The sequence below is a fragment of the Rhinichthys klamathensis genome, unplaced genomic scaffold, assembly GCF_029890125.1.
Source record: "Rhinichthys klamathensis goyatoka isolate OS25496 unplaced genomic scaffold, OSU_Roscu_1.1 h1tg000196l_1, whole genome shotgun sequence".
Taxonomy (NCBI): Eukaryota; Metazoa; Chordata; class Actinopteri; order Cypriniformes; family Leuciscidae; genus Rhinichthys; species Rhinichthys klamathensis.
Window position 1 is genome coordinate 3812215 of NW_026606722.1, and position 17770 is coordinate 3829984.

General features: G+C 38.8%; 1 protein-coding gene across 1 annotated transcript in view; it reads right to left on the bottom strand.

The window, feature by feature from the left end:
• Window positions 1-16702, bottom strand: part of LOC130096077 (uncharacterized protein C14orf132-like) — a 29452-nt gene extending 12750 nt beyond the window's left edge. The window contains exon 1 of the mRNA XM_056262719.1: window positions 16455-16702. Coding sequence (XP_056118694.1) covers window positions 16455-16481 — 27 coding nt within the window. The 5' untranslated portion in view covers window positions 16482-16702. The remainder of the gene's footprint in view (window positions 1-16454) is intronic.
• Window positions 16703-17770: the final 1068 nt, after the last annotated feature.

A 17770-nucleotide genomic window follows, 5' to 3' on the forward strand; every position in this document is an offset into this window, starting at 1 on the left:
GCCATGACTGGCCCCCTTGTGGGGGAATAGAGCGCAGTCTCGTGGGTACCCCCCAGCCTGCGAGGGGCGATAGAGGTATGTGGCAAGCAGGGCGGGGCAGAGGGCTGTGAGAATTTGTATAACTCACAGAGGAGCTACGGAAGCATAAAGGTATTAACACATTTGTTTTTGTGTTTATTTTTAAAGTTGTGAAATGTCTGTATGAGTTTTGCTGATTGCTCTGCTCCCAGGAGTTCCAGAGAGAGGGGGGCTGACCCTTGAGGGAATACAGGTCTCTTAACTGAGGTTGTGGAGACCAGCCTCAACTCTAGAGCTCCCCCGACGTGGAATCTTTATCCCATAAATGTAAGTTCACTCTTGCTGTTAGCTGGACCCAGTTAACTGCCCAGTGGCTTCAGTGCTGGAGTTCCTTTAAGACTGTCACTCTGCCGGTCTTCCCCTGTCCAAACCTAAAGTCTGCGTGACGACCTGTCACATTCCACGCACCACTAAGTGGTGGACCTCTAGAGGTTTATAACCTGGTAATTGGATTCCTTTGTGGCATTATGAGGATGAGGCCTGCAGCTCAGGTTAGAGTCCCGACAGGAGGATCTATCCGTGACTTTAGAAGAGTTGTCCCTGGCACTATTCAGACATTTAGCTTTTAGTCATACAGGCCTTCATTCTACTCCTGTGTCGGCAGACCAAGAGAAGCTACATCTAATTTGTACGACTGCTCGGCGAGACTGACCAGTTGTTGGTATGCTTCGGGCCCCTCAAGAGGGCTGCCCGGCTACCAAACTAACAATCAGCAGGTGGATTTTGGAGGCAATTTTGTTTGCCCTCGCCTCTGCCAGTAAGCCTATTCCACACGAAGTATGGCATTAAGTATGTCAACAAGACCTTTGTTGTAAGGTTTATAGACTGGACCTGCTGTCCAGGTCGGGGTCTCAAGTGCTCTTGTCCTGAGCTGTGCCTGAACAGTTTCATACCAGGACAGGCATTTGTCAGTATGGTGTAGTGGGTATTTCGTTCCTCAAAGTGTCGTTATACGACACAGTGTGAGTTCCCTTAACAGGGAACGTCTCGGGTTACAACTGTAACCCTTGTTTCCTGAAAAGGCAACAAAACACTGCGTCTCTTCACCATACTTCCTCCATGCCTGGGACAGGCTTGCTTCAGCCTATCAAAAACTGACGTTACTGTGTTGCCGGCTTCCCTTTGTAGCTTCCACGTTACGCCGTCATATCTCACGGTGACCCCTAGTGGTCAGAACAGTGTAAATGCAACAAAAACCCAGGCCAAACATGCATGAAATCACCTTTTACAAATCTATTGCATTTTTTTTTTTTAAAGTAAAATCTTTCAAATGGAATTATCTAATAATCTAATAAGATTATCAAGTTTCTATATGTTATTTTATCAAGTGTCAGGGTTTGTTTTGTTGTTCTATGAATGGCCTAGCTAAAGGGCAATAAGATACGTTGAACTACCATTACTCATTTTAATTATACTAATGTCTAATTAAAACGTCTACAAATGTATAAAATTGATCAGAGATCAGGTACAACCCACCGACTCTTGTTCATTGGTTCTCAGTGACTTCTCATGATTCATGGGTTGACAGAGATCAAATTTCGAAGCATTTCGAAACAGTTATGATGTAATGAAGCCTCGTTTTCTGAAATCACGTGACTGGCAGTTTGATTCAGGCTCCGAACCATTGATTCGGAACAAAATATTCGTAAAGGTTTCGAAGCTTCATGAAGTAGTGTTTTGAAATTGCCATCACTACCAATCAGGACTGGACTAGCTGCACACGTGCTTCAGATGCAGTCACGCTGAAAGCGTTCCCCAAAGTGTCATCATATGACACAGCAAGTCAATCCCTTCTAAGGGAACAAGGTCTACAGTCGTAACCAGAGACGTTTATCATCATCATCATTGTTTTTTATATCAAAGTAATTTGCAATTAATTTATGCAAGTAAAATGAATATATTTTGTTTGAAAACATTTAATTTCATATTGATGATGTTTTGTTCGAAAAAGAATATGTAGGTTTCATAAATTTAGTCATGAGTTATAAGTGTCAAATTAATTTAATTAAATCTTTTGAAGCCAATGGAGATCATACTGGTAATTCTCATATTATATGTTCTTATAAATTTAATCTAATGATATATTCAACTAATTTGTCTCATATTGATAAATATGTATATATATTTCCGTGCATTACACTGGTTTCTGCTGTAGTTCTTGAAAAAAGTTTAATTTCAAAGAATCTCTCAAAGAATTTAAATTAATAAAAATGGGGGTAAATGAAGTAAGAGCATGGTAAAAACATGATAACATTAAAACTTGTAAAACTGTTGAGCATTCACTGAGAAGTTGAGACGTTACTGATTAGATACAATATGGATTTGTTTAAAAATATTAAGTTATGACTGTTTTATACGCTTACATCCCACTGGGTCCAAGCGAATCCGGGAATCCGGACACAAAAGGTTGTATACAGTTGTTTTAATGCATTAGGAGGTTTAGCTTTTAATAACAGTCACTGATGGATTTTATATATTAAAAAAATCTGAAAAATGCAGGGAAAGTAATGCTACATGAACATTTGATATGAAGGCTTTCATACAATGCAACTGTCACATGAACTCAGTATCTTTTCACTGCAGAGGCAGTGGTTGAAATGAGTTGCCTGGAGCTCAATACCATTCAGAGAGCTGCATTAAGTCTTAATGAGTCCCATGCTTCCTGTAGCCTCTGCTCTGAGCTACAAAAAAATGAAGGATTCAATGGACAACTGCTAAGAGCCCACAGGCTCACAATAGTGAATAGGCACTCTGGACAGGAGCACCTAATAAGAAATAAGATAACGAACCCAAACAAATGCATACAAACTTAAACCGCATGTTTATAGATGTCCATGGCTTCTTTATTAAGTCTACTTTCTCACAAACTCACATGCACCAACAACAAACCATTACTGTCCTGCCCTGATATTCTGAATCTCAACTTTCACTACTTTTTTTTTTCACTACTCTAACATTCTCCAACCAAAACATTCTAATCACCTAACACTTTTTTAATTGAAATAATTCAATTTCATATTTAGAAATTGAAAGATGTCACAGACAGAAGTGCTAAGGTTTTTTATTTATTTATTTATTTATAATTATCTACCTATAAACACATATCTCCATCATACAGATCAAATTAATTTCAAGTCTAAAAAAATATATCATGCATGTTGGTGAATGTATAAAACCAATGTATAAATTCAGATGGTTCGGGGTAAGTTGTATAACTAAATGCTAATAAATTTTGCCTCGTAATGCAAGCAAACTTCTAAAAATTACAAATACTATTACAATATGTTATTATCCAAATAATCAGTTTATTGTAAAAAAAAAAAACAATTACATTTATTCAGTTAAAAGTATGAGCAGGGTTAAAATATGGCTAGCTGTGGAACAAGCAACACTCACTTAAAATGCATGAAACAAATTGGATTTATTGATGATACATAAACTGTTATTGTGTATTTAAAACACTTTCAGTTTATAAGAACTACAACAGATGTTACCTGTTTCATGTATGTATTACAAATATGCTTCATATTAAGTTTAGTTTTTTAGGCAATTCAAATACATAAATCTTCAAATTTAGGACCAAATTTTCATGGAGAAATAACTTGTCTATGGATATATGTGTTTGCATGCTTTCTTATCTTATAATCATTCATCATTGTTCAGTGCCTGAAGGACATAAGTAGTCGAATTTGGCACAGCTTACCCCACTCTCCCTTAATTTATTACAATATTATTATAATGTCAATGGATTGTTGTCAGTATGATGAAGCCTCATTCTTTCAGACAGGTGTTATCACTGTGCCAAAGACAATGCGCTCCCGTACAGCAGGGCTCAAAGCAATTTTTTTCCCCTCGTTCCATTTAAATGTCACACTTTTTAGACAAAATCCTCTTTTCTGTTCACAACCGCAACTCTTTGTTCTTGTTCCCAGTCTTAGAAAACCTCCTTCAGCAACTTCTTTATGAACTTCTGGTTTATTATGGTTGAGGTGCAGTCCACTGGCACATTGGCCTTCAAGGCACCCACAAATTAAAGAAAGCGAGAGAATAACGTATCCTCGGCTAAAGCAGGAGACTAGGGTCCAGGAAAAGATTTGACAATATAAATCTGCAGAGCCAGAGGACAATGGCAGCTTTTTTCATAGTTTTGGATTCACTCAATATGGTGATATATCTTCTGCTGTGCTTTTGCCTGCCAGTCACAATCAAGTTACATTCTAAATTGCACCTCTTCAACTTCTGGCAGTGTGAGATTTGATTAAGAGCGACAACCCATCACTACCAATGACTGATTGCCAAAGTGGTTTATTCTTGCAAATACGGATTCAAACTTTGAATGAAAATTCAGAATGATGAAGCGTCTCCCTGGATGTGGCCGGAAAGGACGTTTCCCTTAAGCTTATGATAGGATACATCCATGGATATCTTCCACCAAGGGCATGACATTTGCATTTGCTGTCTGTTAAACTATATAAATTGTATAAAGAATTCCTGACCGAAAGTTCTGCTACTGATTGTGAAACTCTTTTGTGTTTAGGTGATTTTCAGTGACAGATGGCACTTAGTTTTATTAAAACATTTGAGGCACAAAAACAGAATCTGGCATGAGTAGCTAGTTTTCAACCCATTAAATGTCTGTAACCAACCCTTAAAATTATAATTTTGGACTGTCACACCTCAGACATCTTCTGTCCAATTTTTAACATATTCTTTTTAATTTTATATTATGACTTGATAATTCAAAGTCATTTCAGTTATAACATTATATTTAAAATTGTCCACACAACTCTGTTACAGGAATGTTCTTGTTTTTTTATTTATTATATTGTATAATGATAAGAAAAGACCTCGAGTGACAGCAAAAGACCTGCAGCAATACTGGGTGGTCACAGGCACTGAGGTTTCAGCTTGCCCAGTAAGGCACGTGGTAAACGCATGCCATAACTCCAAGACTACACCACTACTGACCCAAAAGCACAAGAAAATAGCTCAAAATCATATAAATAAGCCACAGAAGTTTTGGGATTATGTTCTGTGCGATGAAACAAAACTGGAACTTTACGGCCCTATGGATCAGTGGTATGTCTGGAGGAAGAAGAATGAAGCATAAATAACACTGTCTACAGTTAAGCATGGTGATGCTCTGTGATGCTCTGGGGCTGCTTTGCATCCTCTGGCACTGGAAACCTTGGACCTTCCAACAGGACAATGCTCCCAAGCATACCTTGAATTCCTCCAAGGCTTGGTTGCAGAAGATGTCCTGGAAGATTCTACAGTGGCCATCACAGTCATCTGACTTAAACCCCATAGAAAATATCTGGTGGGATTTAAAGAAGGCGGTTGCTGAACGCAAACCCAAGAATATGACTGAACTGGAGGCCATTGCTCATGAGGAATGGGTTAAGATTCCTTAGAAACACTGCCAGAAGCTGGTGTCTGGTTATACATCTCGTTTGTAGCAGGTCATAACAGCAAAAGGGCGTTCTACTAAGTACTAAAGATGCTTGCCATGAAGGGGTTGAATAATTTTGAGACTGCAAAAGTCATTAAAAGTTGCATCTTCAGCTGAAGTTGGGGAAACCACTTGACACATTTGTTGTGTTGAGCTATTTCAGTTACTTTTGTTTGATTTGTTCATTGAAAACAGCTGAAAGTCTGTACATTTTGCCAATAAACCTGATCAGCAAAGGGGGTTGAATCATTTTGATTACAACTGTATATTGTCAGTGTTATGTTCTGTTTTTCTGTGTTTTGTGCGTTTCCTTTGTTCCAGTTCTCCCGCCTGTATGATTCCCGTATTTGTGTCCTAGTTACTGAAAGTTGCACCTATTCTGAGTTACGGTGACGATCTCCCTGTGTATTTATAAAGCCTGTGTTTCAGTTGCTCTTTGTCTGTTCTCGTCATTACATTGGTGTTGTTCGGTTATCCGTGTTTTGTTTCTTGGATATTCTGAAGTGTACTTTGAGTTTATGAGAATTAAAAAATTCTAAAGTTATTTTCCGTTTTTGCAACACCGCAGCATTATAGATTTAGTTAATGATAATTTTGCAACCCCAATTTTGTTTATTTAAATTGCAATGTTTATTAGCAGAAAATAAAATCAAAGTTTAAACTAAATTTAGACGTGCATGTAGCATGATTGGTTTTATTATTCCATAGGCCTACATTCATTTTTTGAGAGTTCAGTAAGCTTAAGGTTGTAAGGTTCAGAAAGGAAATTGTGTGTATTGATTTAACATTTTAATTCTGTTACAAGACAGAGCTAGCTGTTTTTCCTACTCTCTTCTGTCTCAGCCTATAAATGATACAGAAGGAATGAGTGTAATTTAGCCTTACTCTACTGTAGTGGCATATGCTAAAAGCTGTTTTACATTATGTGGTAAGACACAAAACAGTCCTCATCTATCCAAGCCAATGGTTGTGCTCTCAAACCAAAGCTCTTCTTTCACAGAATAACAATTACTCTTCATCCTCCAGAGAGAGGGCTGCAAAAATGGAAAAGAGTTGAAGCAATTTGCAGAGGCTTTGGAGTGATCTCATATCCAACCACTTCTGCAAGGAAAAGGAAGCATTTAAATTATGCAAATTAATGCTCTGAAACTTAAGAGAACATTGGCTAGAAATGAGAGTTAAAGAGAACAGCCCAGCGATATAAAGAGAAATAGGTGATATGAATATATTCCAAGTAATAGGCTAATATTCATACCCACTGTAATAATCCATTAACTCAAAAAAGGGAAACAAGAATCTAGTTGTTGAAGGCAGAATGAAGTGTGACCACTTGACTTTCTATCAATTTAAGCAGTTAAACTAGGAAATTAAAGGAGACCAAGAACAAAAAAAGAACCCTAGTACTTCAGCTCTACCAAGATAACACGCATTGATGTTGACTAATGAGTTTCTGCATTCTAGAAATGAAATCTTATCAGAGTCTGATAGCCCTCATGCCATGAAGAGATAAAAGCCTTTACCACAAGTGGCTGTTACACACTGCATGAAGATATACAATGAGAAAAACAGAGATAAAGGTGCCACTATACAAAGCTTTGTAATGATATTCATTAGAAAGACAGAATTATCAAACATTAAAAGTCTACTTTCCTAAGGTTTGAACACAAAGTATGATTCATAATTCTCATTGTGGGATATCTGTGGAAATTTAAATGCAGATCGTTTATATATATATATACACACACATAATATTTTTTTATGAATTACTTATTTTCCAAATTAACCAAAGTAATTATTCCTTTGAATAGAAAGTAAATAGTAAGAATAGAAGATTGGATTTCATACACAAAAAGGATTGAGAGCAGACTAAGAGATGGCCACATGAAATGTTTTGCTCTTTTCTACATTTTAATATTTTAGTTTTAGTTTAATTAATTATTAAGTGTAAACATTATTGACATTATTACTTACAGCCTTATGTTTCTCCTTTTATCCTCCTCCTTTTATTAACTTTATTTGTCTCTTAATGTTTATACATATAACAGCACTCTATTTTTTAGAGTATAAAAGGCATTTTATACATGAAAATATTAAACTGGGTGTCCATTGCATCAAATGAGTATGAGACCATGCCAATCCAAAAAAAAAAAAGCGGGGTGGGGGTGAATCTTATAGCATTACCAATATGTGTTGGTAATATTTTAACCTTTTGACCTCACATAAAATGTTGTGCATCCAGCACACAGTTAAATACATTAGGTTTCTCCATCTGAGATTGAATCACATGCATTCATAAATGTGACGGCTTACATAAGAGTATCACCACATGTCGGAGAACTGCTCACAAAATACAAGAGAAGCAGATGGGAGTAAAAACACCTTATGTGAACCATTAGCTTGTGCCTCTGAGAGAAGAAATCCTCTGGCTAGAGCAAATGAATCAGTGTGCAATGAACTCCACAGCATTATCTACATTGAAGTGCCATTTCCATTCACAGCAGCTTCCGGCCCCCCTCCCGCTGCCTTCATCGTCCTTATGGGTCCACACTTACCCATCCAGGCATCACTGTCCTCAGGATAACAGGGAGACGCGGGGAATGACACTCGGGTCTCAGAGGAGGAGATTTGAGATTGGTGATGTGGCATTTGTTCAGCTGGCTGAAACGGACGAGAACTCCCTCATCAGCAGTTTGCAAATTTGTCTTGGCTCACAATTTTAGTGTCACAGACACTAAAATTAGTTAAATAACCTGAATTAACCTTAATTAAAAGATTATCACTTCCAGCATTGTGCAGTAGCTTCACCTCAAATAGCCAATTTACATTTCTCAGTGGTGAGGTGGCAGATTCTTTGTTTATAAAAGCATGTAGCTTTTCAGTAGCAAAGCTTTTTTTATAGATTAAGTAGCAGGGTCGCATTGACACAAGCTATTTGTTTTGTTTTCACTAACAATATACAACATACCATATGAAAATATATTCGGTCAGCTTCTTAGAATCACAACTCAAGCGAAGCCCGATTCATGGATGAATCAATGTTTTAAGTCAGCTCTATTTAAAGAACTGATTAACAAATCGGTCTGAATCTTTCAGATAGCTCAGTCACACACTGAATCAATTGGAGTGCTTTCTCACTCCATTAAACACAGACATGAAATTTTATTAGGTTCAACACCAGCAGCTTGTGAACAGCTCTGTAATGCAGGGGAAGACATGTTAAAACAGTATGCTAAAACAGTAGTAGTACCAAAAAGGTGTCATGGCATTTCCATGGCTTCGACATGGTATTCTTTAAAGTACCTTGGAGTACCATGTAAATATCATTGTACATGAATGGGGGTGGCACAGTAGCTAAGTGGGTAGCACTGTCACCTCACAGCAAGAAGGTCCCCGGTTCAAAACCCGGCTGAGAGTTTCTGTGTGAGTTTGCATTTTCTCTGTGTGTCAGCGTAGTTTTCCTCCGTACTCTGGTTTCCCCCACAGTCCAAAGACATGCAGGTTAGGTGGATTGGATATGTGTGTGAATGTGAATATGTGAATGTGTCAGGAAGGGCATCCGAAGTAAAACCTTTACCAAATCAAATGTGTGTGTGTGAAGCGGACCCTGCAAATTAGCGGGAATAAGGCTAGGAAGATGGATGGATCATGGTACATGAATATGGTAATAATTTAGTACCAAGAAATAGCTAAAGTATACCTAAAGCAGAGTCCTGCACGCAGGCGACGGGTGAACCACTAATATTTGATGTATATTAACGTAGTCATTTGCGGTGTGGGTGCGGTTCAGGAATCAATAGGCACAGGCAGACTGCGGGTCCACAACCCGATCACACTAAATGCGTCTCTATAGCACGCAGTGTGTTTATCGTGTAATTTATACGCGAAAATGAGTTTTTACGTGCATAGGATACGCATGGGTTGGTTTAGTAGTGGTGTGGGGTACGTGTGTATTATACGTTTGGGTAGAATTAGTGGTGTGGGGTGCGTGTGTATTACACGCAAATGAACTGCGTATCAAATGCACGCGAAAACTGTGTATCATATGCATGTAAAAACTCATTTTCGCGTATAAATTGCACGATAATACACAATGCATGCTATAGAGACGCATTTACGTGAGAACAGGCTGGGGTCCAATAGCGAAGACAATTTCAACGCAATTCGGTACCTAGTGATAGGCAGCTGATTTCAAACGGTCCTGTGCTTATTTGTGTTCACGCTCTTCAGTCTTAAAAACCTCTAAATAACGTTTCTAATTGCAACGCGATTTGCAGCGCTGAGCACAGCGTTTCCACGTGATTGATAGATTTAGTCATTAAGGGAGTGTTCTTTGTTAGCTTTCTGTATATAATCTATTCGCAATTTGAATAAAAGTTTTATCTTTCATGCTGCTAAGAGGATCAACGGCCACGTATACACTGCAGTTTCAGGAGAGACTATCACAATGAAATGAATGAATCCGCTAAAATATTCCAGATAGTATATGAGAGTAAAGGCTCATATTGTAGCATACCGTAAAACTTCAAATAATAGCCTGGGCTTTTATTTTCCCAAACTGTGGAACTGCACCGGCTTGTATTTGAGACAGGCGCCTATATGAGACTGGCCTTTATAATTTAGTGTTGAGATGTTGTTCATTGAGTGTAGGCCTAGAGTCTCTAATCTCTAAAAATCTCCAAATGCTCCATGTGAAACTGCGGTCTTCCAAACTTTTACTCTCGTGTCAATTGATTTTGATTAATATGCGGGAGGGAGAGAGAGCAAGACAGCGCTTGTGTTGTTTGAAGACGTGAGAGTGCGCGTGCGCGGCCGGGGCGCTCTCTCTGCTCGTTATGCGTCAAGCGCAGCAGTCATTCTATTCTAGATCACTCACCGATCAAAACAGGCTTTGGCGGGAGAAAAATGTGTTTTAGAAGATAAAATACAACCCGAAACTAAAAAACAGACCCGCCCTCTATGGCCTGTATTTACCCAAACCTGCAGCCACACCAGGCGTATAAAAGAGACAGGCGTCTATTTGGGACTCGGCTATTATTTGAAGTTTTACGGTATGCTGTGTCCTGTGTTCTCTGAGACCTAGTTTCACTGTCTGGTTAATAAGTCATTATTTTCACCTGTTGTTTCATCAATTATCCCATTAGTTCCATTTGTTTGCTTTATGTATTTATACCCTGGGTTCTCCCTCATTCTCTGTTTGTTCTCATCAATGTTAAGTTGTGTTTGTATTAGTTTCCTGTTTGATCTCCAGAGTGTTGTCATTATATACATTTATACTTAATCACCTTCATCTTACTGCGTGTACGCAACCAACTGGTGACAGAAGAACGAACCAAACCGAAAATAGACTTCCCGGCTGTCCAGCTGTTATGCCTCAAGCAGGAGCAGCAATCCCTCAAGACCCACACCAGTGGATTTCTAGATCTGGCGTGCCTCACAAACTTCCTGGACCCATCGCTGTGCATCTTCTTCCATGTAAGCCTTAACGCAGAAACAAAGGCGCGCCTGCCCGGAGTGGGTCCTTTGGGGAATTTGCCATCTGCCATCACCCAGCTGCAAGGTAGATGAACCTGATATCTGTCAGTAACTCTACCCAGTCACTGCTGTCTCCCGTCAGCCTCTCTGTTCCTTCTCCACCATCCCTCTGTGGTGTGGATCCATCTCGGGCCAGCCGTATAACAGCACCATCTGGATCCCCTGGCTCAGCCTCCAGCCACTGATCCAGTCACTCCACCTCGGCCCGTCGTCCAGACTCCTCCGCCCTGGCTTCTCCATCCCTCTGCTCCACCTGGGACCATCGGCCTTATGGCTCTACCGGGCTCCCTCGACCCTCCGGCTCTACCTTGGTTAGACGTCGCCTTGTCTACACCACGGTCTTACGAGCCATCTGCTGTGCGCCTTCCCTCCAGCTCCACCTCGGCCCTCAGTCGCTCCGAATCCAACTCAGACCTCTGGTACCCTGGTTTAACCTCGGGGGGTCGTCACCATGGCTTCGTTGTGGCCCCTGAAGCCTGCGTTATCGTGCCTGTCCATTGCCTCTATGTCTGCGCTCCAGGCTCATTCTCCACCGGCTCAGTCTCTGTCCGTCCTCCCCACCCCATGGACTGACTACATTGCCCTGGACTGTGTTGGTTTTTCCATGGCCTCCTTCAGACCCCTCTCCCTGCCTCCTCAGTTAGACTATTTACGGCATGAGGAGACGCCTTTTCAGGAGGGGCGTACTGTAACGTATGCTGTGTTCAGTGTTCCCTGTGACCTAGTTTTGCTGTCTAGCTAATTAGTCATTATTTTCACCTGTCACTTCATCAATTATCTCATTAGTTCCTTTTGTTTGCTCTGTATATTTATACCCTGTGTTCTCTCTCATTTTCTGTTCGTTTTCGTCAATGTTCTGTTCGCTGTGTTTGTGTTAGTTTCCTGTTTGAACTCGAGAGTTTTGTCATTAAAGACATTTATAACTAATCTCATTCATCTTCGTGCATGTACACAACCAACTCGTGACACGTATTTGGCTATATGTTCTTTTAATGTATAGAGACATTTAAGCGTACAGCCTATTGTGTGTAATTATACACATTTGTTCAAAATAACCTGTAAAGGCAGATTGTTCACATGATAGGCAAACGTTTTGTATTGTTTACATGACGGATGCACGTTCTCAACTTTTTTTCCTTGTTGGGTTGCTTGTCTATTTTTCTTAACTGCATAAACTCACAATGCATAATGGTGGTTTGAATACTTGTTTTACATGATAAACTAAATCATTTTAGTCTACATGATGTAGTAGATTTAAAGTGGCTCTGGTTCGGGTTGCGGTCTTTGTCAATTTGGTCGGGTCGGGTACGGATTTAAATTAGTGCTGCTGTCGGATAACAGGACAGGTGTTCTGTTAACTAGTGCGGGTGCGGATTTACCAAACAGGACCCTTGCAGGAATCTGGCCAAAGCTATACCAATACTACGGTATACCATCACTGTATCTTAGCTACTGCTTCAAAATGATACTAAGGGAAATTTTGAAGACGACCAAAACATCTATTTTATGCGTTTGCAAATTTGTATGATCTCAATTGTGGTACAATCAGCTGATGCCCCAGGCCCCACTGAAGGTTAGGTTTAAGGGTGGATTGTCATGCTTTTTTTCTCATAAAAAGTATACGTTCACCAATTCGGCAAAATGTAAAATAGTCCATTTTAATACATTGCTAGCAGGAATTAGGATGTTGCTAGCATGTTGTAGCACATTGCTAGCATTAATTAACACATTGCTAGCATGATTTAGCATGTTGCTAACACGAATAATTTGATAATTATAATTACAGCATGTATACTATGCCTATGGTCAGTGAAAACAACAGTTATGCTAAGTTTGGCTACCTAGTAAATGCAGCAACAACAAAAAGGTTGGTTAATATTTTGACTATATATGTATGTATATCTCTAAGTAAAATTTACCTGAGGGTCTACCGATAATAAAAGTGTAGATGCATTTTTTAAGAGAAATAACTCAAAATAATAAAGTGAACCCTATTTACACAAATAATAGGCGATAAGGCTGATGATATATTGAGCATTCCCACTAACACACAAAGACAGAAAAAAATATATGTCAATTTCAAAGATGCTTTTAAAAATTATAATGCAAATGCAGTATGGCTACATTTAATAAAAGGTACCATGGGCCAGGTGAAAACGCCAAAGCATGTTTTATCACTGTAGAGTGATATTACTAGTACAGAGTTGTCCCAAAGGAGAACTGCCCACAAATGTGTAGCATGCATTAGGGATTCAGTGACTGCAGAGAGTCTACAGACAGACCCAAGGCTAAACCTCGGCAAAGCATTCACAGAAATAAGACATAGTAAAGAATCAAAAAGCAGCCATGGGCCAGTGGGGAAATAGAGGAAGCCGATATGCATGTGATGAGGTTCAAAGGCTGATGAAAAGGTGCACAGGCAAAATTGGGATATTTTTTCATTTGCTGGAAACAAAGGATGCAGATGACAGGGAAACCATTCAATGTGGACTGTAGAAAATAGCACAAACGAACACTTGGAGTGTGTTGAGGCCAAGAATGTATTTGAAGGCAGATGGTGTATTTATGGCATTTCCAGATGGGACTAACTGGACTGTGATAACCAGCCAAACTTTTACTTGAAGTCACGAAGACTAAGAATTCTGCCCATGACATCTTCTACGCTGGTTCTATGAATAAATTGTGTGAACCAAGCAACACACCAACACACAAAAAAAGAAGTAATCTGAGGGCACATCATATGAGTTAAACAGCATTTTATGTTAGTGATACCGAAGATTAATTACCCATCTAAAGGGCTCGACGGCTATGCCAAAGACTCATATAACCAAAAGTTATCAGACAATATAGAGCTAAACGAATAAGCCACTTTCTCTGTAATATCTGCCTTTGATGAAGGCAGGGAAAGAGGTGCTGAAAAGCATAGAGGACAGATGTTGAAAATACTTCAAGTTCGTTACTATGGAAGTCAACAGTGCTTTTCCAAATTCCTAATTGTTAACACATAATTGATTAGATTTAGAATGCTCTACGTAGTCAGCAACATAGTGCTGCACACAGGAGACTCAACTTGTAATTGAGTTCAGTTCACTAAATGCGAATATGTTCTACTTTATACCTCAAAATCTTAGGTGAAAGAATGAATGTGAACCATTTGTGAAAGCCTGATTTGAACATTGTTTTGAAATCAGTTTTTCCCTGCATTATTAGTACAGTACTCTATGTATAAGTTTTATAACTTGTGTAACATCACTGATATAGTTTAGCTTAATCCCAAAAAAAAATGAGCTCCACCGTTCTACACCATCTGAGCAAAATGAAGCGATTTAATTAAAGGCAGAGATCCAACACTGTCTGAGATAAATGAGGCAAGTTGGAGAATTAGTGGAAATCTCGCTAGCAATCAGGGCCATTGTGAGAAACCATGGCCATCTTTTATCACCTGTCAAAACACATAAAGCCAAATATTAATTTGCATCAAGGGCACAAATGTGGGATGAAACCAAACTGAAAAATCATGCAGTCTTGGACTGGCTACAATATTCGGATTTGGCCCAACTCTAAGACTCTCCAATGAGAGTCATTATAACATATTTGAAACTAAGACCTCAATCCAGTTCGTACAGTCACATGGTCAGTTCTGAAAAAGACCAGACATGACATCAGAAATTAGTCAAACCAAATCTTACCTATCAGACGTGACTTTATGAGGGCCATGTCTATTCTGGATGATAGCACTGTTCTGGCAGGCTAATTTTGACCCTAGCATGGCTCTAAGTTAGTCTCAACCATTAATATTAAAGCTTCTGCCTCTAGGCTGTCAAGAGAAATGACACTGAGAGAAGACACAACACTAATGGAGACATCACTCTTTGATGCCCTGCAACCTATCTCTGTCTGGCCTTTGATCAAATCCATATACTGCACAAACTACACCTAAAGTTATTTCCATAGCCCATCCAGTAAGAGGGAAAGGGTTGTTTAGTTGCACTCCTGGCTGATGTTGCAATGATGTTCACTTCGCTTGGATACATCCTTTTAAATGACTCTGCCAGTACAATTTTCTGATGTCGCTCCAAGCAAAACTCGTCTCGCTTGTTTGCCTACGAGAAAGTCTTCATCCAAAATAAGCACTGTGTGTGATCACAGAGGATTGGCTTATAAAACACTTTTTTTACATCAAACTCCAGTGAAATGGCTGCCATGGGGGAGTTTTCTTTTAACTAACTTTCCTCTGCTGCAGTGTTTTAAAAGACTTTATACTTTTGCCTTTAGATTTTTTTTCTACCAGTTTAATCAAACACAAGGAAATGAACATGACCATAAAGCTTGAGCACTGCTGTTCTCTCCTATTAGCCTTTCACCAATAATTGCGTTTCAGCTCATTACAAAACCTGCAGTTGTTCCTATCAATTCTTAATTTTATTGTTCTCTGAATCATGTTCACTGCACATTCTCATGGTCTAATAAATGCAATAATCTTTGATCAAATTTATTGAAATTGCATATACAATATACATGTTTAGGACTTATTCAATTTCAACAAATGATTACTTGTTGCAAAGTGAGTGGAGGCAATTAACCCAGGATAATTTTATAATTACATTTACTGTATGCTTTTGGATTATGCTTTTATTTAATTACACACACACACACACACACACACATCTATCTAGCATTTGTCTGTCTGTCTGTTAGTCTTTTCTTATGTATTTCTGCGTATCAGTAAGATCGCAATCACTGTTTAAATGGCAACTAGATAATTAGATTTTTTTGTGGAATTGTTCTATAAAACTAATGGTTTCTGATTGCAACAGTGACAATAAGTGCACCTGACTTTTTAAAGTAAAATATTGTTGAAGTAACAGCTCTCACGTGGATACAAGTTGAGTTTTTAAAGTGCGTCAATAGGAGGAATGAGTATTTGGCTTGTCATGAACTCCACAAGTTGCAGAAATCAATGTTACCCAGCATGATTTGATAATGTTACAAAGAGCATATTGAGCTTCATGTGAAAAAGAAAATGTGACATTTTAGTGCAAAGCAGTTCAAACACTCGGTATCACAAAATGTATCTTATTATTAACAAATACATAGGCCTAGTCATAACTTCTCTTTGTTTTACATTTCCTGGAAATCCTGAAACGTTCTGTTTACTACCGTGTAAAAAACGTATTTTAAATCCCATTTTTAATCTTGTCTCGGAGTTTTTAATGTTGTCTCTTTTAATGTTTTAGACCCCACAGTATACTATACAATACAAATCGAATTAGTTTTGCTGATATAATAAGCTGAAGTTCGTAGCCTATTGAGTTCCACATAAACTTCAAGTTGACTTTACTGTAGCCTATATCTTTCTGATGGCTCGAGACGAAAGCGTGAAATGTCTTACCTGTGCGGCCATAAATGACAGATCCATGATGATTTGCTTATCAGAAGAATAACTAAAGCTTCAGGAAGGTCAGGTAAGCTCGCTTTCTGCGTCGTCTTTGTCCACGGAGGTAACCTATTTACTTCCAAATAACATCGTCGAGGTACAGCTTCCAGGTACATGAATCCTGAACATCTGAAGTGCGTCTGCGATCATTTTAGAGACGGATCAACAGCGAGACGAGGATGAGACAGAGCAGAGGTGAAGAAACGAGAGAGAGAGAGAGAGAGAGAGAGAGAGAGAGAGAGAGAGAGAGAGAGAGAGAGAGAGAGAGAGAGCCTTATTCGTATTCATTTTTTTGTGACGCCAAGCGAACGTCTCGAAAATATTTTAGACAAAGCTTTTGTAGATGCGCCACATGTATGAGCTCGAAATATTTCAGAAAAGCTCCTTCAAAGCCAATTATGTTCGATTTATCGTCACCAAAAATATGACTATGATTTATTTCTACAGCCTTAAATGGTAGTCAACCAAAAACGTTAATTTTCCTTATGGATTTTCTAAATAAATTAGCTAGTCAAATCTATTTAACGGAAAACATATTTTGATAAAGGTAAACATAAGCCTTTCTGTTCATAATGGTTTGCTCAGGCACGAGGCAAGACATGAATGTGAAACCAAATGCAGTAAAATCGTTTTATAATTAATACAGCAGTCAGAACGTGTCAAATATTTAATGTATCCGGATCCATTATTGTTATGACTAGGTTTATAATAAAAATATAATATTTTTTCAAATGTAAAATGTTGCAAATAATCAGCAAGATGTGAGATTGGAGACAAACTGTTGCTATTAATGACAACCAATGTTGCCACCTTCTAACTTGTTGCCATCTTTCTAACTAATGGTAAATAAAAGCAATATGGGTTCAAAATAGGGTAATTTTAAAAATGAATCCTGTTGGAATGCCATATTGGCATATGCCAAATTGGAATGCCAAATTGGCTCTCTACCTGGTTCAAGATTATAGTCCCAAACACGTTTGAGGAGCTGGTAGTCAGAACTTGTTGAACATACAATCTGTTAATGGAAGATTATTGAAACGCCAAACTCTCTCTGTTTTGTGCATGGCAATAATCTGAATTGCAAATGCAAGAGGTAATTGTCATTCTAGTCTGTGAGCACGAATATGCCACCCTCTTGGCAGCTTAATGGTGTTTAGAGGACAGAATCTCTGTACTCTCGGTGAACTTTCGCACATTTGACCACAACATTCAAGATGTACCTAGCATGCCTTACGACAATGCATTGATGATGAACAAACAAACATTAGATG